General features: G+C 48.3%; 1 protein-coding gene across 1 annotated transcript in view; it reads left to right on the plus strand.

Moving 5' to 3' along the window:
* Positions 1-24,563, plus strand: part of Nuak1 (NUAK family kinase 1) — a 70,565-nt gene that overhangs the window by 33,491 nt on the left and 12,511 nt on the right. Inside the window, exons 3-4 of the mRNA XM_059245289.1 lie at positions 17,201-17,352; positions 19,062-19,127. Of these exons, the coding sequence (XP_059101272.1) occupies positions 17,201-17,352; positions 19,062-19,127 (218 nt within the window). The remainder of the gene's footprint in view (positions 1-17,200; positions 17,353-19,061; positions 19,128-24,563) is intronic.

Below are 24,563 nucleotides of genomic sequence, written 5' to 3' on the forward strand. Positions count from 1 at the left end.
GAGCACTTGTCTGATGTGTGAGACCTTGGGTTTGAGTTTTTTAAAAAGTATTATGTAGTTAGGTGAGTATCATAGAGTAGGACCACAGAGGCTTTAGTGTTAGGAATGTTCATGCAGATGTGGGGCATCCTAGCTGATCCTTGAAAATTTTTGGAGGGAAAAGTTAGAAAAAACAGAAATCCGCTTTAAAAAACAAAGCTAATCTTGCCTGGTGAAGGAGGTGTTTCTGGATGTTAGAAGTGAGCAGATGCACTATATGTGGGTGAGAATGAATTTCCTAACTTTTTGAGGGGTTTGCTCTGCGTGGGTCTGTTACTATGGAAACCGGAAAACCAAAGTGAAGGATGCCCTGTGTAGTGTGGCCTAGGCTGAGTCCTGTGATACGTGAACACTGCTGTTTCTGGGTGATCAGCTTTGCACCCAGCGTGGGCTTCTCAGGTTTCTTATTTAGGAGACCACCCGCAGTAATTGACTTCCGGCATGGAGAAAGTGACTTCAGGTCAGGGTTAGGGAAGCTGGGAGCCAGACAGGATCAGTGGGGAACAGGAAACCATGGTCCTCCCAAAGGGAAAGGCCGAGCTGGACCCTTACACAAAAATATTCTGCTGCCAAGGTTGCCTTGGTCATAGTCTGTCTCCTCCTGGAGGATTCTGGAAGAAGAGAAACCCTGTCATTATAACTTTAAAGATGGCTACTGATGTGAATGATGTGAGTTAAAGTTCTTTTGGTGACTAGGACTGGTCTCTACCAAGGCCTCAGGAGGGAGGGGCCCCATTTGTACCTTGAGAGCATGTTTTAGACAGTCAGAGAAGAGCTTGAGTTTACAGGTCAGACAGACTTGGGGTTCAGCTCTAGATGTGGCCTAGACGGAAGAGTTTGGGGAAGATGGTGGGCATCAATATCATACCTATCAAATGGGCATGACAGGCTGGGGACGTAGCTCAGTGGCAGAGCACTTTCCAAGCATGCATGAGGCCCCATAGTACCATAAGAAGGATGGTGACCACCTTATCTCTCTCCTAGGGCTGCTGTTAGGATTAAATGGCATGGCACACACAGGAACTCAAAAAGAGAATTATGACGGGGAAATACAGTTACCACATTCCACTACATGCAGTTGGTGGCTACCATACTGAGCAGTGTAGGTCTAGAACGTTCTCATCACCCCAGAAGTTTCCTTTGGACAATGCTGCTATGTATTGTTTATGTCCATACACATGGGTTGCTTTTTATTTCTGAAGGTAAGTCACATTCCTTTCATTGACGCTGTAGGGATTCCTGTCTGTAGATAAGTTAAATGGGTTAAAGACATCCCATTGTCTTCGTGTGTTTTAGACCAGCAAATGCTATGCAAATAAATTTCCCAGGGACTTTCTTGTAGTGTTTTTGTTTTTGTTTTTGTTTGTTTCTTAAAATTCTCAGCTTTCAGTCTGTTCTCCCACACAGGCTCTGTGTCTCCCACATCCACTGGGGATGAGGGCAGCTCTCCAGTTCCCCAGGGGCTGGAAACAGGCTTGCTGAGGCTATTCCAGCCCTCACACCTCTGACTAGGACCCTGCTTTCCATGGTCCCATGACTTTGTCTTCCTGCCTAGCATCCCAGGGTCTAGTGGATGGAGTTGGATCTCCTAGTGTTCTCTGTAGAGCCCTTTACAGTGTACAGAAGTCTCTCTGGATCCCCACTGCCAATCTGTGAGGTGGCAAGGTCAGGTGTGCCCATTTTGTAGTTGTGGACACTGAGGTCCTGGGAGGGTAATAATGACTTGCTGGGTGTACTCATTTGCTAGGGCTTTGGTAATGCAGTACCACAGGGTGGCGGCTTTGAAAACAGAAACCTGCTTCCTTTCCATTCTAAGAGCTGGCATCCAAGACCAAGGTGATGGCTGTGAGGTTCCTTCTGAGGCTGTGAGGGAAGGAGCTATTCCAAGCTTCTCCATCTTCTCACAGGGTCTTCAAACCATCTTCCCTATATCCATGTGCAGGTGCTCTCCTTCTGGATCATACTAGGTTAGGGTCCATGCTAATGGCTTTATTTAAACTTAATTATCTCTGTGAGGACATTTAGATGGGGCCACATAAGGCTTCAACCTTAGTTTTGAGCAGGGGACACAGTTTAGCTGGTCACACAGCCAGTTGGTGGTCTCCTGACTACATCCTTTTTTCCTCCCAAGTGCCTCCACCCTGCTGGCTCTGTGGCCATGTCGCTTGGCCTTTTCTTTTCTGACTTTGTTTCTCATCCAGGCCTGAACTTCGGCAGAGGAGGTGCAGAGGCGCAGGGGACAAGGGGAGGCCTTGCACGCCTGGGAGATTGTGTGCTGATCCCTGCCACTCCCAGAGTGAGAGGGAATCTTCTGGAAACTGAATGATGACAGGCCATCCAGGAGTCTGTGCTGAGTACAGACGTGTTCATTTGCTTCATAGATTGTCTAAGTGGCCATCTGGACATTAGCTAAGTGAGTAGGCCTTAGAAAAGCACTTTACAGTTTCCTCTTCAATAATGACTGCTAGGATCATCCCAGGTGCATGTGCGTGTGTGTGTGTGTGTGTGTGTGTGTGTGTGTGTGTGTGTGTGTGTGTACATGGGCATGCAGACAAGCAGGAACACACATAAAGATACACACCGACACTCACTGGCTTCAGGGTGATGAACCGGGACTGTGCCTAACCCTGTGTGTTTGGTGACTCCGAGTTCTCCTGAGGGGAAGGAACGTCATGTGGGGCAGGAATGGTTGGGTCAGAGCTTTATGGTCCTGGAGGAAATGGCATGGTTAAGTACCCACTGTCTGAGGCCCCATCAGACCCTTAAAACACAAGAGCAAAGGAAACAAGCTCCACTCTTCCTCAGCGCTGACATGTGAGAAGGGGAGGTGGGACATGTACAGGGTGAACAGGTAGACTGTCTGCTACTGTCGAGCTGAGTGAATTTTCACTACCAGTTTTCATGATGAGTCCTGCATGGAGAAGGGTCTGAGCCCTTGGGGGAGCTGGGCTTTCTAGGCAATGGAGCAGCACATGCAGAGCCTAGAGAGGGAAGTGCTTGTGTTGTTAGGGTGACAGAGGAGGGCAGGAGCACCCCAAATCAGGGTCACACGGGTTGAGGAGGTAGTGCAGCTCCCTCCTTAACCAGGAATGGGCAGCTACTGGAAGGTTCTGAGGAAAATGTAGTACTCTTTTTTTTTTTTTAACTTCTACTTTTAAATTTGTGTGTGTGTGTCTGTGTTATGTGTGTCTGTGTTATGTGTGTGTGTGCGCATGTCTGTGTGTGTGTGTGTGTGTGTGTGTGTGTGTGTGTACATGTAGAAGTCAGAGGACAGCCTGCACGTCATTCCTCAGGTCCCTTCCACCCTTTGTTCTCAAGAGGTCTCACTGGCCTGGAACTTCGCCAGGTGGGCTGGACCAGCTGGTCGCTGAGACCCAGGAAGCTGCCTGTCTTTGCCTACCTTCTCACCACCCCTGGGATTCACACATGTGCAGTACCCTATCCGGCTTTTTAATGTGGGTTCTAGGGACTCAAATGAAAGTCCTCATGCTTGTGAGTCCAGCCTGTCACCAACTGAGCCATCTCCCCAAGAAAATGTGTTTAACTTAGGTTAATATATTATATATTACATTTTATATATTTTATAATACATGCAAAATACAGCGACAGAGTGCAGTGGGCCCGTGCCCTGTGCTACCTCACTTAGCCCTTGTGTCTGATAAATAAAAAATCATAAACACACCTCTTGCATGGGAAATTTGGCTTAGAGACAAAATTCATTTCCTAATGTCATGTCACTTAGTGAGTAGGGTTGGAATTTTGAACTCTGCCAGTGACACTGATCTAATGAAGGGCCTATGGTGGTCTGCAGGGACCCGCGTTGAGGGACAGCGTTGTCCCTGTGCGACCCAGAGGCTTCTGGCTTCTACATCTGATAGCACAAATTCCAGCTGTGGGGGTGGGTTAGACGCTGTTTCTGCCCATGAGAAGAAGCTTGTTGTCATCACCTGTCAGCTCACAGGGCAAGTGTTTTCTAAGCTGTGTGCCCTCAGGCCCACGAGTGGTGGACTTTACTGAGTGGACTCTGCTAGTCACCAGATCCCAAACTTAATTCCTTCCAAGCATGTCTCTCCAGAAGCAGACTCCGGGGTGAACTGTCCTGTTGACCCTCTGGTGAGGATGCTTTACCCTCAAATTTGTCAACTCTGTGTGGACACAAACCGTCACTGGCTTCTACTGCCAAGCAATAAGAGAAGAGGCATGCCCTTTCTAGTGTGTGATGCCGGCCGGGGTAACCTAATCAGCAGCAAAGAGAGAAATCTCAGGCAGCATCTCAGGGTGGACCCCTGGTTCCCACTCAAAGGAATTCCATTCTCTCAGCAGGGAACCCATTGACAATATGGAAAAGCAGCAGAAAAAGGAAGTACAGGAGCTTTCAACTTGGTCGCCTAGAATGGAAGAGATAAAAACAGATTTTGTCTGTGGTTCTGATTTCAGGACTGAGTTCAGACATCAAAGGCAGGTTGTCTCCCCCTCCACGTCCCCTTTGAAAGCCCAGGAAACCCCATCCACAAGCCCCTTGAGACTAACATCTTTACTGCGCAGCACAAGGCTCAGGAATTCCAGCATCCCATCTGGCAGTGGTACAGCACTGGAAAGCAAAAAGGAGAGGTGCAGCCTGGGCCCTCCCTTGTGTGCCCTCTGTTTGGGGTTCTGGAAATCTCTCCTCCTGGCCATAGCTGATGGCATCTCTTTATTGGCTCTTTGTATTGTGTGCTGGGGGGTGGGTGACCCCTTCATTCCTTTGATCTTAGATGAGGGGGATCCTGGCTTCCGGCAACACACAGAAAGCCTTACTTTGGTATCCATTACTTATGATCGTTCTCTTGAGTAAGAATGTTTAAAATATTATCCTTAAACTTAAAAAAAGAAGAAACAAAGCCGACGAACTCCTCTGTTGATAAGCACGTCAGTCCTGCGCAGCCCTGCGAGCCCTGTGCCTTGAGAAGATGTAGGAGATGTATTCTCAAATGAGTGCTGGATTCCCACCACATGGCACTTTGGATGAAGTTACTGTCCGTGAAAAGTTCTTCCCACCTCTCTAGAGGGCAAATCAACATAGGCTTTTATATTATTTGTTACCTGCCCTGCCTCCACTGTTGCCGGGAAATTAAGGTAGAATCTTAAAGCAGCTGGTCACATCCACAGTCAACAGGGAAGAATGAATGCATCAACACTTGCTTGTGCTCAGCTCTCTTGCATCACTTACACAGTCCAGGACCCAGAGCATGAGGAACGGTGCTGCCCGTGGCGATTCTGCCAGCCTATTGATGTAATGAAGCCAGTCTCCCAAGACAAACCCGTAGTCAGCCAGACCTCGAAAATCCTCATTGAGGTTCTCATCCCAGGTGATTTTTACCAAGTTGATGGCAAAACTGTTTCTCCACCCCACACACCCGTGTGTGCGCATGTGTGCATGTGTGTCTGTGGGTATGTGCAGGTGGATGCTAATTATTGATATATATATATGTGCTCGCGTGTGTGTGTGTGTGTGTGTGTGTATCTATCAATCTATCTATCTATATCTATCTATCTATCTATCTATCTATCTATCTATCTATCTATCTATCTATCTAGTTTCTTTCCAATCACTTGGTTTGAGACAATCTTTCACTGAACCTGACTGAGCTCACTGATTTGGTTAGATTGGCCATAAGCTCCAGGGATTCTCTTCTCCACAACCTCACTTGGCGTGCTAGGATTTAATGGAGTACAGACCAGCAATGCCGCAGTCCGGTCTTTTATTGAGTCCTGAGGACCAGAGTGTGGTAAACATTCTGCCAAGTGGGCTATCTTCCAGCCCTAAATATGCTTCTTAAAAGCTGTCTGTGCCATGTGGGATTTTGATAGACCTTTCCAGAATGGGATATCTCTTTTGTTCCCTGTGGGGGGAAAAAAAAAATCTCTGTTCCAGAAATCCAAATCAGCAGAGGAGAAATGAAAAGACAGGTCTGTGGAGAAGGCCATAGCCTACATTGTGCACCACAGACCCTCACCTGTGGCCAGGGCCAGGGGGATTGTGTAAAATGTTTCACAGAATCCAACGGAGGTCTAGGGGTCAGAGCATGTTGCTACCCATCCCCTGACAAGTGAAGGTAGTTCCTTGGAGTTTGACAAGACCTTGGTAAACTGCCTGATGGTACATCTGAGTGGTGATCTCAAAGGGCAGTCCAGAACCAGCAAAATCAGCATCAGATGGGCCCGCCCAATCCCCAGAGTCAGAACCTCTGGCCTGCTCTGCCATCTGTTTACAAGCAGGCTGCTGGGAGTGTGATGTGTCCTCAAGTGTGAGAACCACTCGTGAGAAGAAAACCCCTCCCTCCATAGCAGCTCAGAAGCCGAAATGGGACTGAGTGTCTTATGTCATTTGTTTGGGAATACTAATGGTGGGAGCACCTTGTATTTTGTGGGCTCCAGGGTGCTGCTTATCCAGGGGTCTTGAGAGACAAGATGTGCAAGCAGGTCCTGCTTTAGGAGGGGTCCTGGTTTGGGCTCTCACAAAGGCAGAGATGGTTGAGTTAAGCCTGTATTTGCGTAGTTATTTTTTGCTCATCAAAAATGTGTTGGGTTCTTACGGTCTCAGTTGGACAAGTGTGGAAGTGATCAGTGTTAGGTCTGACTAAGCCCTAGGAAGCTCCTTATCTCTCCAGTGGGGCATTGTCTTGATACTCCGCACAGCTGTAGGGTTACATGAGCAAATGGATAGAGGTGCTAGGCATGTGCTGGTATCTGCTTAATGAACGCTAAAGAGTGTATTACTTTTTAGTTTGTGTGTGTGTGTGTGTGTGTGTGTGTAGACCCAAGATTGGTGTTGGTCTCCCTTGTTTGTTTTCCACCTTATTTACTGAGGTGGGGTCTCTCACTTGAACTCAGCACCCCTGATATGGCTAGTCTCTTTAGCCATCTTACTCTGGGAAATCCTATTTCTATCTCTTTCGAGCTGAGGTTATAGGAGGGACCGATGCCCATTTGGCTTTTACATGGTTTTGGGGATTCAAACTCTAGTGGCAGGCACTCCACCCGGGGAGCTGTCTCTTTGTCCTGATTATTATGTCTGTGGTACCTGATGATATCTGAGGATAAGTGAGATGTCCTTTCTGGTTGGGGTGGGTGTTGGGTAGCAGCGCAGTTGGCTGAGACCGTGTTACCCTGGCCCCTGATTGGCATATTAGGTGCACATGGACACTCCTGTGGCGTTTGTGACACTAATGTCTGCCCCTCAACCCCAAGGCTTCTGACTGAATTGCTCAGGCTGAGAAATGTGGAGTGATTCCTGCAACCAAGAGGACGAGAAGCATTGCTCTTGAAACCTGTGCTGATCTAACCATCTGTCGTCAGTGAGTCAGAGAACATATTCTCTGTGACAGTGGGTGACACCTTTAGCCTTGGGTTGACTTCATAAGCCATTTGGATGCTGTCCTCAGGGAGCTCAGAGCCTCATGAAACCATTTGTTGAACTTGGCAGAACGGTGTGTTGTGCTTATGTTTACTCTTTTGAATACATGGCAAATTCCTGGGTACTGATTGAACACACCCCTCTGCTACCAGCCTCGCAAGTTCCCAGTGAAATCCTTGCAGACTGGACCCAAGTGCACAGCTCTCCTCTGTTCCTGAGTCCCCGAGGGCTCTCCTCACTTTTAACTGTGGGGGTGAGCGCCTTAGCTGTGTGTCGGCGCAAACACATTTTAAATGAGCTTCCTGTTAAATTAGCTCTTTGACCTTCAAGTGTATTATTTTCATTTGATTACACCCAAGTCATTTTTCTAGAGGCCGGAGATTAGAAATAAAACAAACAAAAAACTAATGTTTCTCCCGCTTGCCTTGCCCCGCCCTCCTGAGTTTCCTGGAATTCAGTATTTTCTAACGCTTTAAATAATGCCACTTGTACTTGAAGCTAATTTTTTAAAGAATAAATAAAACTATATTGTGTTTAATATAAAGCCTTTTGAGATGAACTGGGGCCGGTTAGTCATTTGTGTAGACCGTTAACAGCCGTTAGGAAGGAAGGCTCATAGAATCCCGAGAGTGGTCTTTTCTGTGGCTACTGAAGGAAGACTGGTGACATGACTTCTGTCTGGGCTCTTTTGATTGGGGATTCATGCTTCTCTCCACCAGTCCACCAATTCTGACATACCTCATTCGGTAACTTGTTATTTGTGGCATCAACTTCACTGGACTCTGACATTGATGGCTATACTTTGAGTGGCACTAGGGATACCTTCTTCTCTTGCCAGCAAGTACCCACACTCACAAGCTCATATCCACACATAGACAAACTCGCATACTTATACTTTATAATAAAAATCTTTAAGGAGAGAGAGAGAGAGAGAGAGAGAGAGAGAGAGAGAGAGACTGGACTTAATTTTTCAGGGGCCATAGGAGTCTGATGTCTACACAAGTGAATTCACTGACTTCATCATTGTCCTCTCACCTCCCCCATCTCTCTCTCACACACACCCCCATCACCACCACCTCCACCACCACTACCACCACCACCACCATTACCACCTCATCACCACCATCACCACCACCACCACCATCGCCCCCATCACCACCATCACCCCCATCACCACCATCACCCCCATCACCACCATCACCACCATCACCCCACCACTACCACCTCTACCACTATCACCACCATCACCACCATACCACCTCCTCCTCCTCCTTCACAGAAATGTGCTCTTGTGGGTGGATTCTTCCACTGCAGATCTGTGACCCTGGCTCTCATCCAGGCTTGTCTTACACCGTGACACTTGCTGCCCGTTGCAGAGGCTGGCTGGCACATCTTCATGTTCCGGCACTTACAAGGGAGCCCCAGTGGAGAGTGACAAGGTGCTCTGCAGAATGACTCAATTGTACACAGTGGAGGGGGGTGATGAGTACTGTACTGGCTTTTCTTCCAGGTGGTTGAGAGTGAGCCAAGCCCCCACAGCAAAGCCTCCTGCTGAGGTTTGTGGAAGAGGAACCAAGGCTGTCACTGCTGGAGTCAGGGTAGCATGCTTGTTTAAAGAAATTGACTATGTCAATCTAGATCCCTTGCTTCTCTCTGGGGTGGTTGTGAGAGTCCAGGGATGCTGACTGACTGACACTCATCCTCTCATAGTGACTGGTGTGCGCATATCTCCACCCCGTGTGTGTGTGTGTGTGTGTGTGTGTGTGTGTGTGTGTGTGTGTGTGTGTGTAAGCCTGTGACACAGCAGTAGAGGAGGTAGCCAGTCTGATGAGTTTGTGGTGGTACCAATGGAGCCCATTCCGCCTCAGAGCCCTGCTGAGTTGCGATGGAGATGCCCCACCACACCACTACTAGGAGGATGGAGTCCTGTGACTAGTCCAGGCTGGTACTCTTGAGACCCCTCTTCTTTATCCTAGCCTTGTCCTCGGATCTCATTTGGCATTGGTCCCCACAGCACTTATAACCCTGGCGTACGGGCAGAGTACTTAGTGAGCCTTCAGTGTCTCCTCTCCCCAGACAGTGCCCGTACCTTGCCTTTTCTGGTTATCTGACTTTTTGAGACCAGGTCTCTAACCCCGACTAGCCTCCCTCCCCAGTATCCGGAGAGTCAGGATTATAGGCACACACCACACCTGGTTACACTGTCACCCCTTTTCTTCGGAGTTCCCCGAAGTCTACCTCTGCAGTGGGTGGCCAGCCTGGGTATGATTCTCCTCAGGCATTCCAGCCAACAGCACCAAGAGTGTTGGTGTATTGTAAGACATGTGTGAACCAGAAAGCCTTCCATTGTCCAAACTGGGAAGTGCCTGTCTGTGATTCAGCTCTGACCACCCCATTGACAATGGGAGCTGTTAGTCCAGCTGAATTTTCTCACCCTCACTGCAGGGGGCTTCCAGACATCACAGGACTGTTTTGTGAAGCATTCGCCCCTGAGGTATTTGCAGTTTAGTTCTTGGGAATAATACTTTTGAAGAATTAATCCTGTAATAATTCAATGACTAATTAGGTGGCAGCCGACTCTTTCAAGAAGAGATTCTTGTGTTTCTGAAATAAAAAGCAGGCTAGGAATTTCCCTGAGAATCTCATCTTGTCTTTAATAAAAGTGAGTCCCTGGGAGTGGAAGGTTCTTCTGTCAGTTTGAGGACATCAATCAAGCACTGTTGCTGTCTGGTGTGAGCAGAGGTTCCCTGGACAGATAGAATCCAAACCAACCATGGGACAACTCTGACCAGTCCCCTCCTAAGCCCTGTTCCTTTCCCTTAGTACCAGCAAACCGATCTTCCTTCCTCAGAGTCCACGTGAATCAGAAAGTTCTCCTCTATCTCCACAGGAAGAAAATTTTCGTTTTCCAGAACCATCTGCCCCCACCTAGAACATCCTGTAAATTGATCCCCACTCACTCTCCTGCTAATAAAAGGCCTAGTGTATTTGGCTCAAAAAATGGCCAGTGGATGGTTAAAAACCCCACGGTCACCTGATCCATCAGTGTTTCTCCCAGGCCAGAGTGTTGTTTTTATGTTGTGCCCTTTCTCAAGCTATACAAGTTGTGTTATTAACCCTGGGGGCAGCAGAAGGGAATCGTTAGGAACCTTGTGATTAATTAGTGCAGTTGTGAAAGCCAGACCATCAGAAGTCAGACGTGAACTGTCAGAATGAACATCTGATAAAATTCAGGTTTAATGTGGAGGAGCAGGCGTTACCCTAGCAACCAGCCCCCTTGAAATAGAAATAAACAGAAAACAAGAAAAGTAATCCAAGTTGGTTTCTGGGAAGAAGTAAGACACTGGTAGAAGAAAGGGGAGCGCCTGGATTTTCTGTGCCAGCACAATAACAAAGGTATCTGACTAAAGCGAACCCCTGGTCATTTGGCCTGCTGGGTTCCATGCCTCTTTTCTCTAGGAATCTTTTCAGACGCGTTCATACTTACATCTCCGTCCTTCTCTCTGGTCCTCTAGATACTAAAAGTCTGAGCCATGCATAGTTTGGCTCGTGGATTATTTGGTAGGCTCCATTTCTTTCCAAGTAGGACACAACTCCTCGAAGGCAAAGACTGTGCCTTGTATTGTTTTATCAGCTTTAACACACAGCAGAATGCTCAGACAGCGACTTCATAGGCTGATAAAGGGTGTTCAGGAAAAGCTGTGAGTTGGACTCCATCAAGCAGAAACTTTGCTGAGCACAGTGCCGGAAGAGTGAGTGAATGGAGGCAGAGTCAGAGTAAAACCATGCATTTTTTTCAGTCACACACATTTGGATTCAAAGCCTCACTGGAGTATCTGCTCAACAACAATGCATACAGATACGCATCAGAAGACATGGTGTGCAAGCATGTTCCCAGTCGAGCGAGGGACAGCTCACTAGTTAAATGTATTTGGTCTTGTAGGGGACCTAGGTTTAGTTCCCACCATAGACATGGTGGCTCATAACCACCCATAACTCCAGTTCCAGGGGCACTGATACCCTCCTCTTACCTCTGAGGGTACCAGGCACAAACCTGGTAAACATACACACATGCAGGCAAAATAGTCATACACATAAAAACCAAAATCAGTAAATACAACAACAAAATAACAATAAATGTTCCCAGCAACTCTGCTCATAAGGATCCTCAGCTGGAATTGGCTTAATGATTGATTACCTGACGTAGAATGGCTAAAACTACCACAATACCCCAGTAAGATAGAGAATTCATAGTAGCAAGAATGAGGACTCTTCAATGACACAGAACAATTTGAATTATTCTCACATACAGTATTTGGGGTTGTTGAAGTCTCACACAAGAATATATCCTACATGATCCATTGTTTAAGAAGTAAAACTCTTCCACCTTATTGGCTTATAATCAACATATTGTGATATTGGCTTACTTTTAAAATTTTATTTATTTATATTATGTATGAGTGTTCTGCATGTCTGCCTGAATACCAGGAGAAGCCATCAGATCCTATTGTAGATGGTTATGAGCCACCCTGTGGATGCTGGGAACTGAACTCAGGACCTCTGGAAGATCAGCCAGTGCTCCTAACTGCTGAGCCATGTCCCCATGCTATTGACTTATTTATAAGCTCAGGGAGATGGTTAGTGGCAGAGGGAACCGAGTGGGGTGACTGAAGGGTGCTGGCAGAGTTGCTCCTCGGTGGGAGAAATGGTTCTCCAGTTATGAAATGGAGTAATGCAGACACAGGTTGAGTATCCCTAATTGAAAAATCTGAAGTCAGAGAAGTGATAAATGCTCCGAAGTGATAAATGTTTTGAGCACCAAGGTGGTAGACCACACATGGAAAACGCCATACCATTAAACTTTGTTTCATGCCCACAGTTACTAAAAATATTGGGCAGGATTATTGTTTCAACTTGGGGTGATAAACACCATGACAAAAAAAACAAAACAAAAACAAAAACGCTGAGGAGGAAGGGGTTTATTTCAGCTTACTTATTACAGTCTGTTATGGAGGGAAGACAGGAGACAGGCCGGGAACTCAAGGCAGGAACCTGGAGGCAGAGCTGAAGCAGAGGCCATGGAGGAACTCAGTGACTGGCTTGCTTTCAGGCTGTCATTTAACTACTTTCCTTATACAGCCTGGGGGTATATTTCCTGAGGGTGGCACCGCCCACAGTGGGCCGTGCCTTTCTCTGTCAATTAACAAGAGGATGCCCACAGACCAATATGGAGAAGGCTCAACTGAGGGTCCCTGTCGGGTGTCTCTTGAGTTTGTGTCAATTAACCAGCACAATTACCTCCAGCCTGTTCGTGTAAGATGTATATGAAATACAAGTAAATTTCATGTTTAGACTGGGGTCCCTCAAGGTATCATTTTGTATATGCAGGTATTCTGAAATCCATGGAAGCCATCTTTGGTCCCAAGCTCCTGGTCCCTGTACTGGTTTCACAGGATCATTGAGACCAGTCGGTGCTGAGTGTGGGCCATGCAGGCGCTGATGGGAGACAGACGCCTCGTGAGGGAGGGAGAGGTCACTGTGGGAGGAAGCGAGGTCTGCATGGTCTGACAAGTCCAGGATTCCTTGTTCTCCTCTGGCCTTCATTTCACGCCTCTCTGTTGTCTTGGCAATGTCCACTCACCTGCGTGGCTTCCTGGGAGCGTCTCATGGGCACTTGCTGCCTCAGTATTCATTTATAGCTCTCTTCTTCTCCTTGTTCTCTGGGACCTGCCAGAGGCTGGTCACACTCCTGTTTGCCGCTCCCTCGAGCTGTTTCTGCCAGCCAGCCTGTCCTCTCCCTCTCCTGAGCTGGTAAAGTCTCCTTTACTGCCATCCACATAGTAGGTGCTTTGTGCTGCTTTGTCGATTTGTTGGGCAGGCACCAGGCTGGGCACCACAGGGTCCTGGCACAGTGCTGTGGGCTGACTCAAGCTGAGCTAAGTTTCTATTCAGGGCCTGCAGCTTCCTGGTAGGCCTGGCATGTCAAGGGCCTCAGTTTTCCTTACCGTCCTGGAGCCACCATGCTTCTGGGTAAAACTGTCTGGCCAAGAGACACAGGCTTTCATTTTTCAGAAAGGAAACCCTTCCCAACTGATGGAAAATAAGCTTTTGCTTAGTGACTAATAACATAAACACAGACAAGATTTCTGGGCTTATAAATAACCAGTTGTAAAAGTGCCCAAGGGGAACAGCCCATTTTGTGAGAAGAATGGTCACGAGTATTCCTGCCACTCTCCATTAGCGACCTTAATCGTGGGTAAGGCGTCTCAGGTCTAGGGCAGAAGCTGGTCGTTTCTCAGTGCTGATCCCCAAGACCTTACGCTTAGCCATTGTGAGTACTGGAAAAGTAAAAGCTATCTTGGAAGAGCTGCCCAAGAGACAGGTGGAAAAAATTCTTCAAGTGGGATGGAGGCACAGTGCTGACTCAGCACTGATTCTGTCCCCGCATTCTCTCAGTGTCATTGTTTGAGGAGACTCAGGCCAGGGGGGTTGGTGTGTCTGGATGGGAACAGAGGCTGAGCTTGGAGCCTGCAGGCCGATTGCGCAGTCCTGTCCGTCTGGAGCTCTCTGTAATCATGGTGACTGCTTTGAGCCTCGCTCTACCAGGTGTTCCCCTCTATAAAACAAGGTTAAAGGACTACATCCATGTGACATCATTCACACAAAATGCCTCTTAGCACAGGACTGGCACATAGTAGGCCTACAGTACTTGGTGCTGTTGTTAAGAAAGGACTCAGGAGCCTTTAGCAGCCTCCTTGATGGAGTCATTATGTTCTCCAAATGTAGAATTCTCTTTGGCATTTAGCTCATCTAATGTGATATTCGAGCCTTGACTGTAAACTTGGCCTGCCTTCTATCGAGGGTGTGTGGATGGTATCCCATAGCCAGGCCTAGCCACATAGGGAATTCTTTGGCCTTGCCGACTTCTCATAACAACCAGGGGGTGGGTGGTCTTATTCAGATACCATCACATGCATCCAGTGTTTCCTGTACTGGGTCCAGAGCCCTTCCTCTGGATGTGAAGTAGGAACATGGAGGTGTCCTGGTTCACCTGCAGAACCTAAGAACTTGCAGTCCAAGGGCAGCCAAGCTCGGGTCCGAGCATCTTCCAGATGTTTCATCTGCTTTGTCAAAAGTCCTTTTCCCAGAACACCTTGCGGGATCTGTGTTCCCAGAAGCAGAACCATGCTGGTGTTTGGCTTCTTGGCCATTTGGCAGTGGGGTGACAGAGAAGGGTTAGAAGCCAGTGAGGATGGACCTGTGGTGGGGTGACCCAGGTAGAGGGACCCAGAGCATGTGTTTTAGAAGTCACACCATCAGGCCATGCCAGCAGGAGTTACTTAGTGAAAAAGCTGTCACTCTGAGTTGTGTTGAAGTATGAGGTTTAAAGGGAGGAGCCAGCCAGCCTCTGGGATAATCCTGTCCTCTGCCACCTGTTCTTCAGATGACAGTCTCAGTCTCCTTTAGGGATGCTCCAGAGTCTGAGAGTGAGGTCCTTGTTGACATATCAAAGCACTTAACTTTTTTCTTCCTTTTCCCTGCCCTAAAAGAAAGAGAAAGTTAGAAAGCCTGCCCTTCCTCCGTGTACAGCACGCCCTCATCAGCTCGAACCATATACCCCGAGGCCACCTTCCCACTTGGCAGAGTTTAGAGTTAATGAAAAGTGCACTCCAGGCTGAAATCCTGGTAGGAGCCAAAGTGGCTGGGTACTGAGAGGCCAGCAGACACCCGGGCAGCCAGTGTTATCTGACTGTACCCTTCCCTCTCCAGCTTCCTACCTCCTTCCCCTTCATTTTATCAGAGAGCCTTGGCTGGACTGAAGGAGCCAGAAAGGAACTAGGGGTTGGGTGGGGTGGGGAGGGTGACCTTCTAGCAGCCAGTGACAAGGTTTGGGAGGACAGGAGACTGAGGCCTCAGTCAGGTTCCAGCTCAACGCAGTTGCTCATTGTGTGTGTGTGTGTGTGTGTGTGTGTGTCTTGGTGCCAGGTGCTGGGGTCCAATAATATTAAAATAATCAATAATAGCCAACGTTATTGAGTGCTGTGCATACAGGCTTTGTTCTAAGCATCTACCACCCTGTTATCAATACATTTTCCCAACAGTTCTAAGAAATGCTTACTAATTTCACTCATCTCACATTGGATGTAACAGAAGCATAGAGAAGGTAAGCAATTTCCTAGAGTCCATAGCCAGGGGGACAAAATCCTAGATTTTAGCTCTCTCAGCCCAAGCTCAGAGTCTAGGATGAGGAAAATGAATATGTAACCAGGAAGTTGCCATGAGCAAGTATGGACCAGGATGTAAGAGGCAGAAGGCATGTGATAGGCAGATAAATATGAGCAAAGCCTCGATGGTTGATGAATCCTTAGCCAGGATAGGGAGGGGTGAGGGCAGGGGGAGAGCAGGCAGGGGGAGCAGCAGCTTGTGTGTAAATGTAAGAAATGCAGGTGACAGTTCTGGGGTGTTGGATGTTGAGGTGGGCAGACACCCAAGGCCAACACAGGGTCAGAAGAGAAAAACCCAAGGGAGAGAGAAGGCTGTAGGTCCTGGCACCCCTTCAGCCGGCCACTCCACAGCCACTGGAGTCTTCCGGGCTTTCGTGTACGATGTCTTCGGAGTGAAGATGTGACTACGCACATCTTGAAGTGCGTCCTTCCTTGAAGACCCTCCCTCTGCCCACCGCTACCTTGTCAGCTTCAACTGTACTTGACTCCATTCCAGGTTGGCTCTGTGACTTCTAGTCACACCAGGAACCAGAGTCGGTTCTGGTCAGTTCTTTAGGAAGCCTCCTCCTTGCGTGGATCCATACTTGAGCTTGGAAGTACTACCTGCAGGTTCTACAAAGCTAGCAACCTCCATAGGCCTCACTAGCTTCTTTCTTTTTCAAATGGTAAAATTTCAAATATTTCCTGGTGGTGTATTGTAGTGTTTAAATGACTGAGGCAGGTCTAAGCAGGGCCCATGGGAATGTGTAGGACGTAGTAAAATGCATCAAGGTTGATATGAGAAAATGGGAAGTCTAAATGGTTTTGAGCAAAGAGATAACAGGATGGGGGCCAGAGAGGAGTTGTTAGAGATGTGGTACCCACTGGTCTGCATCAGATGGTTGATGAGTGGTAGTGTGTACGTGTCTGTGAAGTGTGTGAGTGCATGGGAGCCGTGGTGGACGTAGAGGTCAGTAGACAACCTCTGGAGTCGGCCCTCACGTCCCACCTTGTTCCCAACAGTCTCTGATATGGTGCTGTGTAAGCCAGCCTGGGTATCCTCCAGGGACTCTTGTGTCTCCGCCTCCCATTCCCCTCATAGCAGCACTGGGGTCATGGACGTGTCGTGCTGTTGTGTTTGACTTTTACTTGGTTTCTAGGGTTCTGAGCTCTGGTCCTCACAGCTGGGCAGCAAGCCCTTTACCTCCTGAGCCGTCTCCATAGTCCTGTTCTTTCTTGTGCAGTTAATTCTCCTCTATCCTCTCCACAGAGAACGAAGCAGGGTGGGTGGGACTGGTGAGAAATGATCTTGTTAATGGGAGTGGGGTCTGCAGAAAAGACCTGGGGATGTTCCTCTCAACTGTACAAGGCAGTGACAGAGTGAAGCTACCATTGTCCCAAGTCCTCCCAACGCTGAATGCACAGATTTGTGACTCCCGCTCCCTCCCCCAGCCCCATCTGGCTCAGTGACATCTCCATGGTCTTCCTTGCTCCATCTCTGCCGTCATAATTAACCCTGCTGGGTAACAGTGTTTGTTTATTTCCCTCCCCTCCCCTGCAGTGTTTGAGAACAAAGATAAGATTGTGATCATCATGGAATATGCCAGCAAAGGAGAGCTGTATGATTACATCAGCGAGCGGAGACGCCTCAGCGAGAGGGAGACCAGACACTTCTTCAGGCAGATTGTGTCTGCTGTGCATTATTGCCACAAGGTATGTGGGGCTTGCCACTTCGGCTGTAACTGGCCTTCTGACACCTCGTGACACCTTTAATATCACAAAGGCCTTGTTAGTTCATTGTGATGAGTGTGGAGAATTTACAAAGTAGGGAAAGAAAAAATATCCCTATTCAAATCCTTTCTCTCTCTCTCTCTCTCTCTCTCTCTCTCTCTCTCTCTCTCTCTCTCTCTCTCTCTCTCGGTGTGTTCATTTGTGCATGTGTGCATAGAGGTCAGAGGTCAATGTCAAGGGTCCTCTTCAGTCACTTCCCACCTTAGTTTAGAGACAGGGTCTCTCACTGAGCCTGGAGCTTGACAGTTCCACTAGACCGGCTTGCTAGTGAGCTCTGAGGATCTGCCTGTCTCTGTCAGTGTCAGAGACGTGCACCCCACAACCTTTGGTTGACCTCTGTGGACATGAGAGGCACGCGTGATCAGACTTATCTGCAAGTAACACTGGAAAGCCCCACAGACTGTACTTCCGTTATCTGAAGTGTGTGAATGTGTGGCTCGTTATGAATGGGACTTTCTTAGACTCGCTCCATCTTCTTCTGTCAGCCAGGAATGTGACCACGGGAACCAGCTCCTCTTGGTATTTAATTGAAGTGAACTAGCTTCCCTCTTCTCCAGGAGATTTGGTTGTTTTTTTTTTGTTTTTTGCATTTGTGAATTCAGGACAACTCCTCAGAGCTTGGATTAGCAAAAGCAGTAGTAGGAATACATGCCATCTCTCTCCAGTCGGGGATTTTGAGATATTAGAGGCTGCCACACAGGAAGAAAAACAAATTACCAAGAATCAGCTATAGCCCATGCCCATCAGTTTGCTCAACACAGAAGCTTCCTCTGAGGAAGCCCTTTCTGCACAGTGGTGTTAGAAACCCACTCTCCATCACATCCACACAGCCCCCAAGCATTTTTCAGTCCCCTGCTCCGCCCCCGCTCCCCCCAGACTTGTGGAGGCCAGGCGTTACTGCTGGGCAGAGCCACGCCCCCAGCCCTTTGGTATCCTCTTCTCCTTAAGCTGTCTGGCTGCTCTGAAGTTCAGCCTCCAGACTGGTCAGAGCTTGCCTGAATGAAAAGGGCACGCAGTATGACAGTCCCCAGTGGCTCTGGTCTCATTGGCCTGCAACCACATCTCCCTTTAAATCAGCCTGCAGAGTGGAGAGGGACTTTCAAGTCTTTCCAGCTGGCTGCTTAGGAAGTATCCCAGACAAAGCTTAGGAGACTGGGTCAGGCCTCTTTCCAGCATGAGGGATGCAGGCAGGCAGGCAGGCAGACAGACATGCAGGCAGGCTGTCACTGGAGCCCTGTGCTCGAGTCCCCAGCTGAGATGTCTGCTGCTTCCCTGGAACCCATCTCAGACAGGGTCTGCATTGCCTGGGATTATATTGCTCTCACACAGCGGAATTACATTCCCACAAAGAATCCCCCTGCTGGTTTACAGGCTCTGGGGGAGAATGGATTCCAGTCATTTTTCCTTTAACCACACAGCAAGTGACTAATGCTCTCCTGTCGCTGGATGCTGTCTGGGGAGCGTCCTGACAGCGGGAGCGGGCCTGAAGGATGGAGGTGAAGACCACCGGGCCGGTGCGTCTCTTTCATCTGTCAGACGGGCCCCTCTGTCGTTCCCCCCCCACCCCCCCCAGCTCTCTTGGTGTCTGTCATCTCACCAGCTCCTGTTCAGTTCTTCCGTTTCCTTTGCAGAATGGTGTGGTCCACCGGGACTTGAAGCTGGAGAATATACTGCTTGATGACAACTGCAATATTAAGGTAAAGCTCAGACAGGGCCTGGGTATGGTGGGTGGGTGTGGCCGGTGGGTGTGGCTTCCCAGAGGCCTGCATTTGGGGCAGCCACTCCCTCTGCTGGCAGGCAGGCTCTGGGAAAGACTCCCAGCAGTCAGCTCATTGAGATGGTTTAATTCAGCCAGCAGGCTTTAAGGAAACCCCTACAACCTCCCAGACTCTCTTCTCCCTGGTAGCACAGTGACTGAGACACAGTCCCTGCCCGCAGGAAGCTCACAATCTGGAATTCTTGTCACAAAAGTGACATACATCTTCATGTGTACTTCAGTTCCCATTTGCTTAATGCTCTCCCAAGTACTTCTTTTGGATAACATATGATGGGCAGTATTTATTTTATAACTCACGTATACATAGGGAAACTGAGGCACCGACAATCAGTTAATGCCTCCAGGATAACAGTGGTTGGTGTATAAAGGTTGTAGTCTGAGCCCACTGGTCCAAATTTACATCACTATGCAGATATGATAAAAGGGCCCCAAGTTATCTTAAACCTACAATTCTCCCCCACCCACCCACCCCCTTTTTTGGCTTTTGAGGTAGGGTCTCATGTATCCCGGGCTGGTTTCAAACTTGCTATGTAGCTCAGGATGACCTTGAACTGATTCTTCCTCCCTCTACTTCCCAAGTTCTGAGGGTTAGGGTTACAGTTAGGGTACAGGCAAACACCTGACTTAGCAACCTTTCCCTGGCCACTTCTCTGTGACTTCCTTCCTCCTCATTCTTTCACATTTGAACCAGCTATGGAACTGAGAGCTGGGTAAAATGATGGTAGCATTTATTCAGAAAGAGTGAGTTGGGGGCTGGAGAGATGGCCCAGCAATTAAGAACACTTCCTGATCTTCCCGAGAACCTGAGTTTAGTTCATAGCTCCCACATTGGGCTGCTCTCAAACACCTGTAATCCCAGCTCCAGAGGATTGTACGCCCTCTTCTGGCTTCTGTGGACACCTGCTCTCATGTGTGCATAGGCCTGCATGCCAGACACATGTACATACACATAATTAGAAATAAAAATCAATCTTTAAAAAAGAAAGAGCGAGTGATGGAGTTCAACTTTTGTTTTTCTGGCTGCCGCTGGAGCTAGAGAAAGCTCTACAGGGCTCAGGGGCCTCCTGGGGAGCACTCTGGATGTCCTTTAGACCACGGCTGCAAAATAAGCAAACACCATTTCAAAATAAACGGAGCTCGCTGTATGGGTTTCATTATGAAATGGACTCAGTACTCCCAGCCCTGCAGGAGCCCTCCCATTGGACACTTGTGACGTGAATGGCTTGTCCATGGTCTCCAGACAAGGCGTACAAACAGTCTCATACTTTCCTCTTTTGCTGTTGCTGCCGCTGTCTGTCGATGGCCGTGTGATGGGACCACGTCCTTGCTTGGAAGGATGGAGCTGTTTTAGGGTTTGGACTCTGTTTGTAGGACATGACAGTCAACCATTAGTCACCATTGTCCTTTGACAGTCCTTGAAAGATACATCCCTATGACCTCCTACTCAACAGAAGAGGTGGCCTCACTCACATGTTTCTGTGAGGTCCATAGAGTCTGGGGAATATTGGTTGAAGCAATTCTCCCTAGGAACAGGAAGTGAAATCTCAAGATCTCTGTCTTCCTTTCCGGCAAGTGGCTGGATTATTCTAGAAGGAACACTGACTGTTAGGTTAAATAATTATGGATTGGGGATATATTTTGGTGGCGGAGCACTTGCTGATCATGTATGAAGCCCTGGGTTTAGCCCTCAATATTGAAGGGGGGTGGACAACTTAAGGGCTGTGGGGTTTCCTAGCTCCTTGACGTTAGAAAACCACAGAACCCAATTTCTTCAGTTACAAAATTGATAATTAATAATAACAGCCACAGACTTGCTCTGGGGCCTTTCCAAGGTATTCTCTATGTTCAGATTTCAACTGTTAAAATCACTGTGTACAAATGAGTCCGGGCCAGGGGGAGTGGCTCTGGAGTTGGGAAGCCTAGATTTGTGCGGCAGCTCCGTCTCTTATTGATGGATGGCAGGCTTTCGGATACATTCCTCACATTGAACTTAGTTTCCCCAGTGAGGTAGGGAGGCCAGCTCTGTGTCTAGGGTTAATTTGTTCATTATCTCCAGTGAGTTTTTCTGGGAGTTTCTGTGGGCCAATTGTAGGCACTGGTAACAAATGTGAAAATGGTAGCTAAAAATATAGTGGAAGGAGCCAGCATTTAACTATGTCCGTCCTAGAGCATCCTAAGTGGCTGGCCCTGGAGGAGGAAGGGAAGGGAAGCCAGCTGCTGGGAAAGTGGCTTCAGGGTTGATGGCCAGGCCCTGCTGCAAGATTGGAGCCTTGCCTTCTGAGGGGTTTGTACCATCCATTGATCTCAGTGACTTTCTGTCCAGATTCTTCCTGCCACCTGTCGCCCAGAGCCCTCAGAACTAAATGTAGTCTTTACAAGGTCTGGAATGTGAGCCTCCCGCCTGGGGACTGGCTTCTGTGGCACAGTGTGACCTCTTGGTCCCATGGTGTAGTCCCAGAAGTGATAAGACGCATAGCTTCCTGTGGAGTCATCTGATTCCCTAATAGAGGAGAAGAATGGCCAGAATTCAGAAAGTAATTGTATAGGGGACAGCGGAGCAGCAGCCTGGAAGAGAAGCTCATTTGAAAATGCAAGGGAGCAGTGACTTTGGGGTGAGCTGCTCCCGGGGACCAGGTTTTCAGTCTGGGACCCTATGTTTTTGTAGCCAAGTAGCAGACACGGTACTTTACAACATTCAAGTTTGGTCCTGTATTCACTTTGTATTTTCCTTAGGGATCTCTGCTTCTGCTCCTCAAATTTTCCAGGGTAGGAACACACACACACACACACACACACACACACACACACACACACACACACACCCCACAAATAAAATCTTTCCTTTTAAAAAGCCATTATTTACTGTTTTCTCCATTGTTTCAAAGAATTCAACAAAGACCTCTTTTTCTACTTGAAAAAAACTTGTTGAGGGTGATTTACCAACCCAGAACGTCTAAGGGATATATATGCCTGAGATCGCACCATGAATCAGTAGTTTGTTGTGTCTTTGTTTTCCCAGAGTGCCCCATGGTGCCTGGCATCCATAGGCATTTAGAACTGTTTGATTTGGGGGCAAAGGGGTGCTGAGTTAGGATTAGAACTCACATGTTCGACTGCCAGGCAAGCTCTTCTCATCTTCTCACACCCACTTCCAAGGTTTTTTAGAAATGTGTTTCAGCTGGTGTTGATCTGTCTTCCGGCTGTATGGGCCCCACTCTTCCTGACTCAGCATTTTGCAGAAGCGTATTTAGAAAGGACACTTGCTGACAGAAGCAGTCAGACACATGGCCACAAGCTGGCCTCTGTGTGAATGAGAGGCCATCGCTGCCTGGGCCTAGGGGGACCATGGGTACAAATGTGCTACCAACCAACCAGATGTGAGCAGCAAGGTCTTCCTAAGAGCTTGTGTGTGTGTGTGTGTGTGTGTGTGTGTGTGTGTGTGTGTATGTGTGTGTGTGACATTGGGGGTCCACCAGCCATCCGGATGTGAGTGGCAAGGTCTTTTTAAGAGTGTGTGTTTGTGTGTGTGGTGGGGTGGGGTGGGGGTTGTCACATTGGGGGTCCACATCTCCTGTGTTTAAGGAAATAGGATGGCAGCCAGGAAGCCCCTAAAGATGCTTCTGGCTTAAGCTTGTTGGATGTTGCTACAGTTTTGGTGTGATTGGTGTGAGCTGTGTGGCCCGTTCCTCTCCCTTCTCTGCCTGAGGACGATTTGCAAAGAGCACATCTGGTTTTGGAAATTATTTATCTGGCCACGGCAAGAGGGTGCGGTTTCTAAAAATATTCCTGCAGTCCAACGGCAGAAGGAATGATTGCGATGCAGTGCTTCGGACTGCATTCCGTCCGCTGTGGAAGCACGGACTAAAATAGCACCCAGCCTAGCATTAATTTGCAATTAATAAAAACAGGCCAGATTCACATCCCACTCTCTGGGAGAATGGAATGCTGACAATTCCCATAGAAGGCTCCTGTAAAAGTGCCTCCCCGGAAGAGGGCCAGGCACCCGGGTCAGCTGACCTCCTCCAAGAGGGCTGGGAATGTGCTGAGCTCTCAGAGCTCAGGGTAGAGGAGCGGAGGGGAGATGATCCGCTGCCCCTGTGACAATGACAGCATGGCCGCTGTGGACGAGAAAAGAAGCTCTGAATGGCAGGGACGAGATGAGATAGGAATCTTGGCAGTTTAGCACAATGAGACTCGGGATCATGGGCCTCTCTCGCTGGTTAGAAGAGTGTGAGAACCTTGTATGCTTGCATTAACCAGTTCATTTACTAGTTGTGTGTGCACGTGTGTACATGTGTGTCGTGTTTATATCGCAGTATACCTCTGTTGCCTGCAGTCATTCACCTGTTCTTTCAGGAGCTGAATATCTACTGTAGGCAATATTTCTTTGATTATAAAATACTTACCAAGCATCAAATACTGTATCTTTAATCCTGTGCTGGGTGTTGGGGAATTTAATGCTCAGTCAGATGGCCAGGTCCCTTTTGTCCCGGAGCTCAGAGTCTGGCAATCTTAACTACTGGTGATAATGAGCCACCAGATGTTAAGAAGGCAAAGAAGATAAGGTTCTTTCTCTGAGTGGACTTGGAATTCCAGATGGGGCTGAGAGCAATAAACAAAGGAATGCATGATGCAGTTGTCCAGTGAAGGAAGTCAGGTCAGGTGGGGATGGAGCCTTGTGGTGCGGTCCAGTGAGCATGGTACAGGAAGTCTCCTTTGCATTGCACTTGGACTCCTCAAATCTACGGAGCTTTCTCCAGCTTCCTGGCTTTGGAACATATTGTTCCCTCTGTCTGGAATGCCCTTTCCACTCCTCTTTGTCTGTCCTTCAGGAGTCTTCCTCCAGAAAGTTCTTATCCCTTGGCAGGCCAGATGCTCCCATGCCGTCTGGGCATGCTAAGCAGGAGGAAGTGAATCTGTTTAGCCAGATGGAGCAGAAGGCCTTGTGGAGGAAACGGTGACAGTCTGAGTTCTGGAGGCTGGGGAAGGGTCCCATGGAAAGGGATATGATGCTGAGCTTGCAGAGGAAGAGAAACTTTACTGAACTCCAGCTGGAAGCCAGCGGCCTGGGCCAGACCTTCCATGTGTCTCCTTTGTTCTTTAGAACATCTTCAGATGAGGGGGACTGACGACCTCATTGTGGAAGAATGGAGAGTCCTATGGCTACTAAGGAATGAGACTGGCCACCAACCTCTGCCCACTCAGCCATAGAGGCTGCTGTTTACTGCCAACCCCAAGATTTGCCCTCTGTCTGAAGGAAGGTCACCTAGGAGCCCTTTCATTTCCTCTTATCTAGAGTGCTGTTGATTTGCAGACAGCTGTCCCTTGGAGAGAAGCTCCAAGTGCTGGTAGTGAC

Source organism: Peromyscus eremicus, chromosome 18 (genome assembly GCF_949786415.1).
Source record: "Peromyscus eremicus chromosome 18, PerEre_H2_v1, whole genome shotgun sequence".
Taxonomy (NCBI): domain Eukaryota; kingdom Metazoa; phylum Chordata; class Mammalia; order Rodentia; family Cricetidae; genus Peromyscus; species Peromyscus eremicus.